Genomic DNA, 16,237 nt, shown 5'->3' with positions numbered 1-16,237 from the left:
TTCTCATCCTGTTCTCTGTGCCAGCCTCTCTCACTGACCCCTCGTCTGGCTGCATGGGGTGCTCGGCTGCCACACCCAGCTCTCCTTTTCTCACTCTGCGGGTGACAGGGACACAGCCGGACTTGGTGTCAGCTCAGCAATTTCTCAGTTCCCCAAAGAAGCTGAATTCTGCAAATTGCTGCTGTTGCTCTTGAAATGATGTCATCAGGTGGGTGTTTTGGTGTAATACACTGAAAACCAGAGCAGAAATGCTGAAATATTCCCATGGTATGCATGGTCTTAGGAGCAAAGCACCGTGACTCAGCCTAAGGAGATCTGCCGCTTATTCTTTTGTACTGCCAGCAGATTGTGGAAGTAGAGTATAAAACCCATCCTTATGGAGAGATCTTTGCATTTTAGGCTTAGTCTAAGTGTCTCAAGTAGCCGGGGTTTTTGATTGGGCCTAATCCATCAGGTCAGATGGCTTTCCTCCTCGTCTCCAGATGAATCTGGTACAAAATATGTAACCAAGGAAATGTCCTTTGGCCTAGCCTTGCCTTGCGTTGCCTTATTTCCTTCTCATCCTTTTCTATGTCCCAGCCTGTCGAGGGTTAGGATTGCGGGGTGACAATCAAACCCTGGCAGATGTGTTGTCAACCTCCTCTCCCCCCCACTTCCCCCTTTTGCCCCTCCCTCTCCCCCCTTCCCACTCAGCACAGGCGATCAAGAGGGAAAGAAGGACAGAGAGAAGAGAGTTGGAAAAGTTAAAGATGTTTTACTAATGCTAGTAATAAGAATAGAGAAAATAATACAAAATATACAAAACCAATCTTCTAAGTCTCAGCAACTGCAGAGCCGGCACCCAAAGTCCTGGATTAGACTCTGTAGCCAACCGGAGCTGGATTCAGTCTCTCACTGGCCTCCGTTCGCAGGGACGACCAGCAAGGTCCTCTCCTAATGTCGGCCATGAGGAAAAAAAGGGAAAAGGGGCGAGATCCTCGTGATCTCCCACTTTTATATGAAGTATTCACGTGAACGGAATGTTATTCACCGTTGGTCAGTCTCTCAGTCATCAGTTTTCTCATTGCCCCCCTCGCGAGATGTCCATCCGTGCTTATCAATAAGTTTTCATTCCCTTGCTGGGTTTAACCAAAACGTGTGTTGGGTTCTCCAGGAAAATGCAGCTGACATGAAGGCTTTGGCTGACAGGCAAATTCACTAAAAGAGAAACTTGTTTTTAACAAAACCAGGACATTCCACCCCTTATCATATGACATTCACTGAATACTTAAACCTTATCAATACAATCTATCAATACAATCTAATTAATCACTACTACTATATATATATATATATATATATATATACATATGTACATATATACACAGGAGTAATTAATCAGTGGACCATCCTTTGAAAAGTTCATTAAGTTCATTTTGTCACCACAGTCTCCCAGGGCAGGGAAAATGGTCCAAGTGCATCTCATGACCCCTGTTGGTGGGTTAAGGACACCAACTTCCAAGAAGGTGTCGGGCGCCACTCGAAGAAGCCAGCGCTGGTTTCATCACCATTGTCTTGATCTGAAAGACACTTATTAAACATTGTTAGTGCGGCAATTCACATCGTACAGTTCAGCATTGCATATTTTCACCTAAAATCCAATCCCCTTGAGGTGCACACCGAACTTCTCCATCCTTAAGCATCACCCACCAGGTGCTGCCAGGTCCCTGGGCAAAAACAATCCCACGAATAGGTTTGCCTGTGCCCGATGCAGGAGGAACCCAGACTGCCTTTCCTAACATATTTTCCATGTGTACTACAGGGACTTTATCTCCTTCTACAGTCCATAGAATTTCTGATTGGGCAGGCCCGGCTCGATTGGTTGATCCCCTAGTGTTGCCCAACCAAGTGGCTTTTGCTAAATGTGAATCCCAGTTTTTAAAGGCTCCACCACCCAGTGCCTTTAGTGTAGTTTTTAACAAACCATTGCACCTTTCAGTTTTCCCAGAGGCTGGTGCATGATATGGAATATGATACACCCACTCAATACCATGTTCTTTGGCCCAATTGTCTATAATACTGGTTTTGAAATGAGTACCATTGTCTGATTCAATTCTTTCTGGCGTACCCGGCCACCAAAGGACTTGCTTCTCAAGGCCCAAGATGGTATTTCGGGCTGTAGCAGGAGGTACGGCAGATGTTTCCAACCATCCAGTGGTTGCTTCCACCACTGTAAGTACATAACGCCTACCTTGACGTGTTTGTGGAAGTGTAATATAATCAATCTGCCAAGCTTCTCCATACTTACACTTTAACCATCGCCCCCCATACCATACAGGTTTTAACCGTTTTGCTTGTTTGATTTCGGCGCAAGTTTCACATTCATGAATAACCTGTGAAACAGTGTCCATAGTTAAATCCACCCCTCGATCACGAGCCCATTTGTATGTTGCATCTCTACCTTGATGCCCTGAAGCATCATGGGCCCACCGAGCTAGGAAAAGTTCACCTTTATGTTGCCAGTCCAAGTCCACCTCAGCTACTTTAATCTTAGCAGCTTGATCTGCTTGTTGGTTGTTTCGATGTTCCTCGGTGGCTCGACTTTTAGGCACATGAGCATCTACATGACCAACTTCCCCAGGCAGGCTCTCCAGCCGAGCAGCAATGTCTTCCCACAGCGTGGTTCCCAATGGTTTCACCTCTGCGCTGCCAGTTGCTTTTCTTCCATTGCCGTAGCCACCCCCACAAGGCATTTGCTCCCATCCATGAGTCAGTATAGAGACAAAGCATTGGCCACTTCTCTCGTTCGGCAATGTCCAAAGCCAGCTGGATGGCTTTCACTGCTGCAAACTGACTGGATTCACCTTGTCCTTCAGTGGCTTCTGTAACTTGTCGTGTGGGACTCCACACAGCAGCTTTCACCGTCGATGTTTTCCTACAGACGACAGGATCCATCTGTGAACAGTGCACACTGCTTATCAGTCTCTGAAAGCGGATTATATGGTGGTGCTTCTTCAGCACGTTTTACTTCCTCCTCATCTGCAGACATCCCAAAGTCTTTGCTTTCTGGCCAGTCTGTAATCACTTCTAATATCCCTGGACGGTTGGGACTTCCAATCCGAGCTCATTGCATGATCAGTGCAATCCATTTACTCCATGTAACTTCGGCTGCATGATGTGGAGAGGGAACCGTCCCTTTGCACACCCAGCTCAGCACCGGCAGTCGAGGTGCAGGAGGAGCTGTGCTTCAGTGCCCATCACTTCTGAAGCAGCTCCAACTCCTTCATATGCTGCCAGTATCTCCTTTTCAGTTGCAGTACAGTTGGCCTCATATCCTTTGTATCCTCGACTCCAAAAACCTAAGGGTCGACCTCGGGTTTCTCCTGGTGCTTTCTGCCAGAGGCTCCAGGTAAGTCCATTATCTCCGGCTGCGGTGTAGAGCACATTTTTAACACCTAGTCCAGTTCGGACTGGTCCAAGGGCCACCGCATGAGTTATCTCACGCTTCATTTGTTCAAAGGCTTGGCGTTCAGGGCCCCACTCAAATTGGTTCTTTTTACGAGTCACTCGATAGAGAGGGCTCACAATGTGGCTGTAGTCAGGAATGTGCATTCTCCAAAAACCTACAATGCCCAAGAAAGTCTGTGTCTCCTTTTTATTAGTAGGTGGAGACATTGCTGCAGTTTTGTTGATCACCTCCATTGGGATCTGACGACGGCCATCTTGCCATTTTACTCCTAAAAAATGGATCTCTCGTGCAGGTGCCTTGACCTTGCTCCGTTTTATGGCAAAACCAGCATCGAAAAGAATAGGAATTATTCTCTCACCTTTTTTGAAGACTTCTTTCGCTGTGTCGCCCCATACGATGATGTCATCAATATATTGCAAGTGTTCTGGAGCTTCACCTTGCTCCAGCGTGGTCTGGATCAGCCCATGGCAGATGGTAGGACTGTGTTTCCACCCCTGGGGCAAGCGATTCCATGTATACTGGATGCCCCTCCAGGTGAAAGCAAACTGCAGCCTGCACTCTGCTGCTGCAGGAATAGAGAAAAATGCATGAGCAATGTCAATTGTAGCATCGCACTTCACTGCCTTTGACTCCAGTTCAAATTGCAGTTCTAGCATGTCAGGCACAGCAGCATTCAGTGTGCTGTAACTTCATTCAGGCCACGATAGCCTACAGTTGGTCTCCACTCATCACCAGACTAACGCACTGGCCAGATTGGGCTGTTAAAAGGTGAGCGGGTCTTACTGATCACACCCTGGCTTTCCAATTGACGGATCGGCTTCTGGATAGGAATCAAAGAGTCTCGACTGGTGCGATATTGCCGGCGATGCACCGTCGTGGTAGCAATTGGCACCTGCTGATCGTCAACCATCAGCAGTCCTACAACAGAGGGGTCATCTGAAAGACCCGGTAAATGAGACAGTTGTTCAATTTTCTCAGTGTCCACAGCTGCTATACCAAATGCCCACCTATACCCTTTTGGGTCCTTAAAATACCCTCTCCTGAGGTAGTCTATGCCAAGGATGCACGGAGCATCTGGACCAGTCACAATGGGATGCTTTTGCCAGTTTTTTCCAGTTAGGCTCATTTCAGCCTCTACAACAGTCAGCTCCTGGGATCCCCCAGTCACTCCAACAATATTGATGGATTGCGTTCCTTTATAATCAGAAGGAATTATTGTGCACTGAGCACCAGTGTCCACTAAAGCTTTGTACTCCTGGGGTTGTGTTGTACCAGGCCATAGTATTTGTACAGTCCAATAAACTCTGTTATCCCTTTCCTCCACCTGGTTGGAGGCAGGGCACCTCTAATTCCTGTTTTGCACAGTCTCTGGGTGTGAATTAGAGGTTCCTTCAAGAGCATCAGAATCTCTTCTGCTCCTTTTGTAAACTGGAGCAACCACCTTCCTAGGAGTTTTTCCTTTTATCTCACGTACTCGTTCCTGAAGTTCTGAGGTCGGCCTTTCATGCCACTTGTTCATGTTTTCTCCCTGCTCACGTAGGAAGAACCACAGTGAACCTCTTTTTGTGGGCTGTCTCTGCCCTCTCTCTCGAGATTGGAAACGCCTTCTCCTAACAGCTGAAACATAGGTTTGTGCAGGTCGTGAACGGTACGAGTCTGCTCTGAGCTCTTGGATTTCTTGCAACAGCTTTTCAAACCGGTCATCAGATTTTTCACACAGTTTCTCCACAGCGGAGACACAAGCCCGTAGAGAACCAGCAAGGCTGTCCTCAAAGTTCCGGAGCTGCTCAATCACTTCATTAATTTCTTGTATACCTCTAGCTGACCAGACCATTCCTGCCAATGACTTAGCATATGCAGGTGGTGCACTTTGTACAAATCTGCGCCACATAGATTTTGTACAATTGATTCTATCTGGGTCTGTCCCCTCTTGGCTGTTTGGTCCTAGATAGATGATCTCTCGCACAGCTCATTCTCTCAGGAACTGGATACCTCTCTCCATAGTATTCCATTTCCCTAACTTGGATACACAATCTTCCTTGTAGGGAAATCTGACTTTCATAGCTGCAGGAGTCGGGTCCAGAGAGTAGCGGCATTAGACTCTCTTGAAATTGCCCTATCAATGGTGGAATCTTTTGACAGAGATCCCAGCTGCCTGGCTTCACCACCTTCTAATTCAATTGTTTCTGCCCCATTGTCCCAGCATCGCAGCAGCCAGGTTAAAATATTCTCGCCTTCACGACGACTGAAGTCTTTTCGCAGGTCTCTCAGCTCACCTGGAGAAAAGGACCGAGTGGTGGTCACTTCATCTCCACCCTGTCCTAGTGATGATGCCTCTTGGGTTGATGTTGGCCCTGTGCCATCACCTGCTGCACGAGTGGTCTTTCTAGTGACTTTCTTACAACCAGCAACTGATGCTGATATGGGTTCACCATCATCTGATTCATTTCCAGAGTCTGAATGACTGTCACAGTGATTGCTGTGGTTACAGCAGCAACAGTGCCCAGTGTGTGAAGGCGGGGGGGCTGCCTTGTCAGCCTTTGAGGCTGGAGAGGTAACGTTATCTGCAGCGCCCTTGGCAGAGGAGCAATGCGGAGGAGCTGGAGCTTCAGCCTGCGAAGCCGCGGTTGGGGGGCAGTGGCTGCAGCAGCAGCTTTGGCTGTTTTGCCTTTTCTCGAGCGGCCAGGAGTGCTTTTTGCTAAAGCTTCCGAAGGCGCACCGCAAATCTCAGGACTAAAAAGAGACGCAAACCTCCTATTGAACCTCATTTCTCTTAACAGTAACGCAAACTGACACACATTCAGCAAACCAGATAACACCATCACAGTTCTATCAAAGCTCCAAGGGTATTCAAAGTTCTCTAAAACATTTGCAAACTGTCCCAGCGAAATCACAAAAGTATTGTTAGTCAGCCTTTCTAAAGATTCGCTTGACCAATTAGCAAATATAGAGCCATTCTGCTCTTTCATCTCTCCTGGAGGTTTTTCAAGGTAAAGCAGAAGCGAGTAGAAATTCATTAGCGGCTGCAGTATAATGAAATAAACCAGTGCCATACCACACAGGATCATCATCACGACTAAATAATATCCGAATCAAACAGACGCGCGAGTATCACAACTCTATGAGCTAGCACCGTGCCAAGAAAATTGAAAGGTACGTCAGAGCAGTAGAAAAGCCAAAAATCTCCAAATTTACCCCGTTCTCTGGCCCCACGTTGGGCGCCAATTATCTGTCGAGGGTTAGGATTGCGGGGTGACAATCAAACCCTGGCAGATGTGTTGTCAACCTCCTCTCCCCCCCACTTCCCCCTTTTGCCCCTCCCTCTCCCCCCTTCCCACTCAGCACAGGCGATCGGGAGGGGAAGAAGCACAGAGGGGAGAGAGCTGGAAAAGTTCAAGATGTTTTACTGATGCTACTGATGAGAACAGAGAAAATAATACAAATATACAAAACCCATCTTGTAAGTCTGAGCAACTGCAGAGCCAGCACCCAAAGTCCTGGACTGGACTCTGTAGCCAACCGGAGCTGGATTCAGTCTCTCACTGGCCTCCGTTCGCAGGGACGACCAGCAAGGTCCTCTCCTGATGTCGGCCATGAGGAGAAAAGGGAAAAGGCAAAGGGGACGAGATCCTCGTGATCTCCCACTTTTATATGAAGTATTCACGTGAATGGAATGTTATTCACCGTTGGTCAGTCTCTCGATCACCAGTTTCTCGTTGCCCCTCTCGCGAGATGTCCATCCGTGCTTATCAATAAGTTTCCATTCCCTTGCTGGGTTTAACCAAAACATGTGTCTGGTTCTCCAGGAAAATGCAGCTGACATGAAGGCTTTGGCTGACAGGCAAATTCACTAAAAAAGAAACTTGTTTTTACCAAAACCAGGACACACCCCCACACACTGCACCCCAAATCCTGCACCCCCAAATCCTCCAGCCCCATGTCCCAAACCCCCAAACCCTGCACCCTCAAGTCTTGCACCCTAATTCTGCCTCCCCAAGACCTGAACCCCCAAACCCTGCACCACTAAACCCTGCACCCCCAAACCCTGTACCCCAAATCCTGACCCCCACAAGTTGCACCCTAAAAACCTGCACCCCAAATCCTGTCCTACCCAACCCTTCACCCCAAACCCCTTCACCCCAAGATCCTGCTGCCCTAAACCCTGCACCCCAAAATCATCCCTCCCAACCCTGCCCCCCAAACCCTGTCCCCCTAAAGCCTGACCCCGAAACCCTGCTCCCCAAAACCCTGCTACCCCCAATCTTGCACCCCCCAACTCTGCACCCCCAGATCCTGCTGCTCCAAACCCTGCACCCCCAAATCCTCCATCCCCACGTCCCGATCTCCCAAACCCTGCACCCCACAACCCTGCACCCCACAACCCCTTCACCCCCAAATCCTGCACCCCCAGCCCTACCCAATAAACTTTCCACCCCCAAATCCTGCCCTACCAAGCCCCCCACCCCAAACCCCTGCACCCCAAGATCCTGCACCCTAAACCCTGCACCTCCATATCCTCCTTCCCCAAACCCTGCACCCCAAAACACTGCACTCCAAACCACTGCACCCCTAAATCCTGCAACCCCAAATCGTGGCCCCCAAACCCGGCACCCCAAACTCCTGCACCCAAAGATCCTACTGCCCTAAACCCTGAACCCCCAAATCCTGCACCCCTGGAACCTGCAACCCCAGACTCTGCAGCCACAAATCAGGCCCCGCAAAATCCTTGCACCCCCAAATCCTGCACCACCTAATCCTCCAACCCCCTAACACAACCCCCTAAACCCTTCTCCCCAGGGTCCATTGTGACACCCTGGGGATCCCCCTTGTCCCCAGGGCCCATTGTGACACCATGGGGGACCCCCTTCTCACTGAGGACCATTGTGACACCATGGGGACCTCCCCTTGTCCTCAGGGCCCATTGTGACATCCTGGGGACTCCCCTTTGTCCCCAGGGCCCATTGTGGCACCATGGGGACCCCCTTTGTCCCCAGGGCCAATTGTGACATCCCAGGACCCCCCTTTGTCCCCAGGGCCCATTGTGACAGGGTGGAGATCCCCCTTGTACCCAGGCCTGTTGTGATGTCCCAGGACTCCCCATTGTCCCCAGGGCCCATTGTGACACCTTGGGGACCCCCCTTGTCCTAAGGGCCCATTGTGACATCCTGGGGACCCCCTTGTCCCCAGGGCCCATAGTGAAGTCCCAGGACCCCCTTTGTCCCCAGGGCCCATTGTGACATCCTGGGGACCACCCTTGTCACTGGGGACCCATTGTAACACTATGGGGACCCCCCCTTGTCCCCAGAGCCCATTGTGACATCCTGGGGACCCCCCCTTGTCCCCAGAGCCCATTGTGACATCCTGGGGACCCCCTTTGTCCCCAGGGCCCATTGTGACGTCCCCGGATCCCCCATTGTCACCAGAGCCCATTGTGACATCCTGGGGACCCCCATTGTCCACAGGGCCCATTGTGACATTCAGGGGACAGCCTTTGTCCCTAGGGCCCATTGTGACACCGTCGGGACCCCCGTTGTCCCCAGGGCCCATTGTGACATCCCAGGACCCCCCATTGTCTCCAGGGCCCATTGTGACATACTGGGGACTCCCCTTTGTCCCCAGAGCCCATTGTGACACCATGGGGACCCCCTTTGTCCACAGGGCCCATTGTGGTATCTAAGGACCCCCCAATTGTGCCCAGGGTTCATTGTAACATATCAGGACGTCCCATTGTCCCCAGGGCCCATTGTGACGTCCCAGGAAACCCCGTCATCCCCAGGGCCCATTGTGTCATCCTGGGGACCTCCTTTGTCCCCAGAGCCCATTGTGACATCCTGGGGAACCCTTTGTCCCCAGGGCCCATTGTGACGTCCCAGGACCCCCCTTTGTCCCCAGTGTCCATTGTGAAATCCTGGGGACCCCTCTTTGTCCCCACGGCCCAATGTGACATCCTGAGGACCCCCTTGTCCCCAGGGCCCATTGTGACACCGTCGGGACCCCCTTTGTCCCCAGGGCCCATTGTAACAACCTGGGGACCCCCTTTGTCCTCAGGGCCCATTGTGACACCGTGGGGACCCCCTTTGTCCCCAGGGCCCATTGTGACAACCTGGGGACCCCCTTTGTCCCCAGGGCCCATAGTGACATCCCAGGAACCCCTTTGTCCCCAGCCCCATTGTGACATCCAAGGGACCCCCTTTTGTCCCTAGGGACCATTGTGACATTCCAGGACCCCCCATTGTCCCCAGAGCCCATTGTGATATCCAGGGCACCATCCTTGATCCGCAGGGCCCATTGTGACGTCCCAGGACCCCCCTTTGTCCCCAGGGCCCATTGTGACATCCCAGGACCCCACTTTATACTGAAGGCCCATTGTGACATCCTGGGGACCCCCTTTGTCCCCAGGGCCCATTTTGACGTCCCCGGACCCCCCATTGTCCCCAGGGCCCATTGTGACATTCAGGGGACAGCCTTTGTCCCAAGGGCCCATTGTGACACCGTCGGGACCCCTGTTGTCCCCAGAGCCCATTGTGACATCCTGGAAACCCCCTTTGTGCCCAGGGCACATTGTGACCTCCCAGGACCCCACTTTGTCCCCAGGGCCCATTGTGACATCCTCGGGACGCCCCTGGTCCCCAGAGCCCGTTGTGACATCCTGGGGACTCCCCTCTGTCCCCTGGGCCCATTGTGACACCGTGGGGACCCCCTTTGTCCCCAGGGCCCATTGTGACATTTAGGGACCTCCCAGTTGTGCCCAGGGCTCATTGTGACATCCCAAGACCCCCCATTGTCCCCAGGGCCCATTGTGACGTCCCAGGACCCCCCGTCATCCCCAGGGCCCATTGTGACATCCTGGGGACCCCCTTGTCCCCAGTGCCTATTGTGAAATCCTGGGCACCCCCTTTGTCCCCAGGGCCCATTGTGACATTCCAGGACACCCCTTGTCCCCATGGCCCATTGTGAAATCCTGGGGACCTCCTTTGTCCCCAGGGCCCATTGTGACGTTCCAGGACCCCCCTTTGTCCCCAGGGCCCATTGTGACAGGGTGGGGACTCCCTTTGTCCCCAGGGGCCATTGTGATGTCCCAGGATCCCCCTTTGTCCCCAGGGCCCATTGTGACATCTCAGGACACCTCAATTGTTTCCAGGGCCCATTGTGACATCCTGGGGACCGCCCAGTTGTCCCCAGGACCCATTGTGGCATCCTGGGTACCCCTTTTATCCCCGGGGCCCATTGTGACATCCTGGGGACTCCCCTTGTCACTGGGGACCCATTGTGACACCATGGGGACCACCCCTTTCTCCCCAGTTGCCATTGTGACATCCTGGGGACCCCTTTGTCCCCAGAGCCCATTGTGACATCCTGGTGAGCCCCCTTTGTCCCAGGGGCCCATTGTGACATCCCAGGACCCCCCTTTGTCCCCAGGGCCCATTGTGACATCCCCGGACCCCCCATTGTCCCCAGAGCCCATTGTGACATCCTTGGGACCCCCATTGTCCCCAGGGCCCATTGTGACATCCCCGGACCCCCCATTGTCCCCAGAGCCCATTGTGACATCCTTGGGACCCCCATTGTCCCCAGGGCCCATTGTGACATTCAGGGGACAGCCTTTTTCCCAAGGGCCCATTGTGACACCATCAGGACCCCCGTTGTCCCCAGGGCCAATTGTGACACCATGGGGACCCTCCTCGTCACTGCGGACCCATTGTGACACCATGGGGACCTGCCCTTGTCCTCAGGGCCCATTGTGACATCCTGGGGACCCTCTTGTCCCCAGGGCCCATAGTTGCACCCTGGGGACCCCCTCTTTATTCCCAGTGCCCATTGTGACATCCCAGGACCCCCCTATGTCCCCAGGGCCCATTGTGACACCATGGGGACACCCCTTTGACTCCAGGGCCCATTGTCACATCCCAGGACCTCACAATTGTCCCCAGGGCCCATTGTGACATCCTGGGGACCCGCTCTTGTCCGCAGGGCCCATTGTGAAGTCCCAGGACCCCCTTTGTCCCCAGGGCCCATTGTGACATCCTGGGGACCCCCTTTGTCACTGGGGACCCATTGTATACACCATGGGGACCCCCATTGTCCCCAGGGCCCATTGTGACATCCTGGGGACCCCCCTTGTCACTGGTGACCCATTGTGACACCATGGGGACCCCCGTTTGTCCCCAGTGCTCATTGTGACATCCCAGGACCTCCCATTGTCCCCAGGGCCCATTGTGACATCATGGGGACCGCCTTGTCCCTCTGGCCCGTTGTGGCACCGTGGGGACCTCCTTTGTCCCCAGGGCCCATTGTGACACCATGGGGACCCCTTTTGTCACTGTGGTCCAATGTGACATCCCAGGACCCCACTTTGTACCCAAGGCCCATTGTGACACCGTGGGGACCCCCCTTGTCTCCAGGGCCCACCGTGGCACCGTGGGGACCACCCTTGTCACTGGGACCCATTGTAACACTATGGGGATCCCCCCTTGTCCCCAGAGCCCATTGTGACATCCTGGGGACCCCCTTGTTCCCCAGGGCCCACTGTGATGTCCCAGGACCCCCCCTTGTCCCCAGAGCCCATTGTGACATCCTGGGGACGCCCTTTTTCCCCAGGACCCATTGTGGCACCATTGGGACCCCCTTTGTCACTGGGGCCCATTGTGACTTCCCAGGACCTCACTTTGTCCCCAGGGCTCATTGTGACTTCCGGGGGACCCCCTTTGTCCCCAGGGCCCATTGTGACATCCCAGGACCCCCCATTGTCCCCAGGGTGCATTGTGACACCGTGGGGACCCCCTGTGTCCCCAGGGCCCATTGTGACATTTCTGGACCCCCCACTGTCTCCAGGGCCCATTGTGAACATCCTGGGGACCCCTCTTTGTCCCCAGGGCCCATTGTGACATCCTGGGCTGCCCCGTATGTCACCAGGGCCCATTTTGACACCGTGGGCACCCCCTGTTGTCCTCAGGGCCCATTGTGACATCCCAGGACCCCCAATTGTCCCCAGGGCCCATTGTGACACCATGGGGAACCCTCTTGTCACTGGGGATGCATTGTGACACAATGGGGACCCCACCTTTGTCTCAAGTGCCCATTGTGACATCCTGGGGACCCCCTTTATCCCCAGGACCCATTGTGACGTCCCAGGACCCCATTTGTCCCCAGGGCCCATTGTGACATCCCAGGGCCCCACTTTGTCCCCAGGGCCCATTGTTACAGGGTGGGACCCCCCTTGTCCCCAGGGCCCATTGTGACATCCTGGTGACTCCCTTTGTCCCCAGGGCCCATTGTGGCACCATGGGGACCCTCTTTGTCACTGGGGCCCATTGTGACATCCCAGGACCCCACTTTGCCTTAGAAGGTCACTGATCGGACTACTGGTACATCCTGACTCTGCTTTCTCAATAAACATTGAAGAACACCTGGGGTTTGTTTGCTCCAAGGGAAAACTTCCCTGCCACGGTTCCTGGTTCCCGGTCCTGTTTCCCGGTCCGGTTTGGCTTCGCTATCAGAACAGCTGCTGCCTCCACAGCCGCGCTCAAAGTCCCCGTTGTGACACCGGGATGGCGGGAGAAGGGGGGTGGCGGGGGCGGCAGCGGCGGCGATTGGGGGGGGGCAGTCGGGGCTGGGCGGACAAGCGGCGGCTCCTGCGGCTCCTCAGGCAGCGACAGCAGCAGCGATCGGGGGGACGTGGGGGGCGGACAAGCGGCGGCTGCTGCGGCTCCTCAGGCAGCGACAGCAGCAGCGATCGGGGGGACGTGGGGGGCGGACAAGCGGCGGCTGCTGCGGCTCCTCAGGCAGCGACAGCAGCAGCGATCGGGGGGACGTGGGGGGCGGACAAGCGGCGGCTGCTGCGGCTCCTCAGGCAGCGACAGCAGCAGCGATCGGGGGGACGTGGGGGGCGGACAAGCGGCGGCTGCTGCGGCTCCTCAGGCAGCGACAGCAGCAGCGATCGGGGGGACGTGGGGGGCGGACAAGCGGCGGCTGCTGCGGCTCCTCAGGCAGCGACAGCAGCAGCGATCGGGGGGACGTGGGGGGCGGACAAGCGGCGGCTGCTGCGGCTCCTCAGGCAGCGACAGCAGCAGCGATCGGGGGGACGTGGGGGGCGGACAAGCGGCGGCTGCTGCGGCTCCTCAGGCAGCGACAGCAGCAGCGATCGGGGGGACGTGGGGGGCGGACAAGCGGCGGCTGCTGCGGCTCCTCAGGCAGCGACAGCAGCAGCGATCGGGGGGACGTGGGGGGCGGACAAGCGGCGGCTGCTGCGGCTCCTCAGGCAGCGACAGCAGCAGCGATCGGGGGGACGTGGGGGGCGGACAAGCGGCGGCTGCTGCGGCTCCTCAGGCAGCGACAGCAGCAGCGATCGGGGGGACGTGGGGGGCGGACAAGCGGCGGCTGCTGCGGCTCCTCAGGCAGCGACAGCAGCAGCGATCGGGGGGACGTGGGGGGCGGACAAGCGGCGGCTGCTGCGGCTCCTCAGGCAGCGACAGCAGCAGCGATCGGGGGGACGTGGGGGGCGGACAAGCGGCGGCTCCTCCGGCCGCGGCCAGGACGTGGCTTCGCCGGCACCGGGGCCCGAGACCGCGCGCTGTGGGGCTGCGGGGCGGGTGTGGGGCCGGGGGTCTCCGGGGGTCCCGCAGCGGCCGCTGTGGGGCGGGATGGGGCGGCTGTGGAATTACCTGTGGGGCACTCATGGGGCTGCTGTAGGGGTCTTAAGAGGCATGTCTGGAGCACTTATGGGGCGACTATGGGGCAGGTGCTGGGCTGCTACAGCGGGACCTGTGGGGCACCCAGGTATGTGCACCCAGCACCGCGTGCACGCACACGCAGCTACACACTGATGTGTAAGCAAACACGTGGCCACACACACGCACACTTCCACAAGCGTGCCCAGTCCCATCTATTGACAGAAAGACGTACGTGAAATGCACTGACATGCTTGAGGGTAAACACGTGCGTGGATGTTTGGCACACTGCACACACGCACACGTCTGAACGATGATGCTCCAGCTTTAGCATAAATGGAGCTGACATCAAGGCACTCACATGTGGACAGACCAACGTTTATAGGCACTAAGGCTTTCGCGCACAGGTTCGTCCAAGAACAGGCACATACCTGCAGGCACCCTCCGAACGTGTGTTCTGTGCATTCTCTTAAGGGACGCTAGATGGCAGCAAAGACCATGAAATTATTAACCTCAGTCGAACCCTAGGTTTATGACGTTTTTTCTTACTATAGATGCGTTTGATGCTAAAAATTCCCCCAAATTGTAATGAATATGCGATAATTGTGTGAATACAAGCATCGCAAGAGCATCCAGTTTTTGGAGCACTTACGGAACATGATAAAGCCAGGCAGAGCCTGACAAAGCGCGACAGAGCCCAACAGGGCTTGACAGAGCCTGATAGAACTCAACAGGGGCCGACAAATCCCGACAGCGCCTGACAGCGAACAGTGGAGTCTGGCAGGGCCTGACAGAGGCTGTCACAGCACGACAGAGCCAGAGGAGCCTGACAGAGCCCAGCAAACCCGACAGGAACAGACAAGGCCTGGGTGCACAGACCTGGGTGCGTGTGGAAAGGTTTCTGCCTGTTTTCCAGTGAGGAATGGTGTGTGTGCACGTGGACAAACAGAAGGCGAAGCAGCTCGGTTCCAACACTGAAGAAGGCTGTACAGTCACGTAGACACGGGGGCTGCTCCGCTCCTGCTCTCCTGCTCTCTTGCAGGACACAGAGGCCTCAGAGCCTGTTCAGTTCAGTTCAGTTCCATACAATGTTCACTGACTGCAAGAAAATCCCTCAAATCCCCCACAATGTGGGGCTCAAAAGGGAGTCCCCCTGAAAAGAGGGGGTCACAGTCCAAAAATGCCTGAAAATTCCTGGGGGAGGATAAAACTTATTAAACCCTGTAAATATGAGCGTGAGAATTTCAAACAGAGAGAAGTCTGTCGTTTGTATTTATATATTGCAGAATGGTATTCATGTAGATATAAAATGATTTTAAAATAAAACCCCTTTTCTACTCTGTTATATAAAGGATTTTAGAATGTAAAAAATTTCTGTTGATGGTTTTAAGAATACAAACATCTTATCTATTTGTAGATTAAAAAGTGAAGGACTTGAAAAAGAAGAAAATATCTAGATAGGAACTTAAAATAGAAAAAAGTGTGAGTAGGCAGAGCTATGTATAATTACTACGTGTTACATAGTCTAAATAGGTAATAAATATCATCTATATATATCCACTCACACCCGTATACATACCTTTAATTTATTAATAAATGTAAATCGATATCCCAGTCTAAATATATATAATTGTAAATATGTCAAAATCTGTAAATTTGAAAAGATACCTGAGTGTTAAAATGGAAGTTTAAATGTATTTAAGTGTAAATAGACACTGGATCAGAGCGCAGCGCAGGGCAAACGGGGACGGGTGATGATAGGCGGAGAGAATGGAAATTGACGTGCTTAGCTGGCCAATCAGATTGCGGAGAGGGAAGAGAAGGGGCGGGCCGCGGGGGAAGGGTTGTCTCGAGGGCTTCCCAATGCGCATGCGCAGAAATGGGCGCTGCGAGGTGCACGGGGCGCTCTCGGCGGCCACGTGCGCGCACCGTTGGAGCCCGGAGCGGACTCGCTGCGCCGCTGTTTCTGCGAGGCCCCGGGGAGTGCCCGGCCCGGCCCCGCCCGGCCCGCTCCGCTCCGCCTCAGAGCCGCCTGGAGAGCCGGGTCGGGCAGCCCCTTCTCGGCTCCACCTCTTCCCGAGCTAAGCCACGCCCCCTTGGGGCCGTGCCATGTTGACCGCAC

The 16,237-nt window shown here is 54.4% G+C and overlaps 1 protein-coding gene across 7 annotated transcripts in view; it reads left to right on the top strand.

Moving 5' to 3' along the window:
- Positions 1-15,417, top strand: part of LOC139826824 (dynein axonemal heavy chain 9-like) — a 35,884-nt gene extending 20,467 nt beyond the window's left edge. Inside the window, exons 9-10 of one of the 7 annotated variants that reach the window (XR_011736951.1) lie at positions 25-208; positions 7,008-10,028. Coding sequence is in view for 2 of the 7 variants with exons in the window: in XM_071803235.1 (XP_071659336.1) it covers positions 25-37 (13 nt within the window). In the remaining 5 variants the exon portion in view is untranslated. The other 6 variants (XR_011736953.1, XR_011736952.1, XR_011736954.1 and 3 more) reach the window with 6 other exon arrangements.
- Positions 15,418-16,237: the final 820 nt, after the last annotated feature.

The sequence above is a fragment of the Patagioenas fasciata genome, unplaced genomic scaffold, assembly GCF_037038585.1.
Source record: "Patagioenas fasciata isolate bPatFas1 unplaced genomic scaffold, bPatFas1.hap1 Unplaced_280, whole genome shotgun sequence".
NCBI classification, from domain to species: domain Eukaryota; kingdom Metazoa; phylum Chordata; class Aves; order Columbiformes; family Columbidae; genus Patagioenas; species Patagioenas fasciata.
Note: the sequence above shows the minus strand (reverse complement) of the source record. Positions and strands in the feature narration are given on the sequence as shown.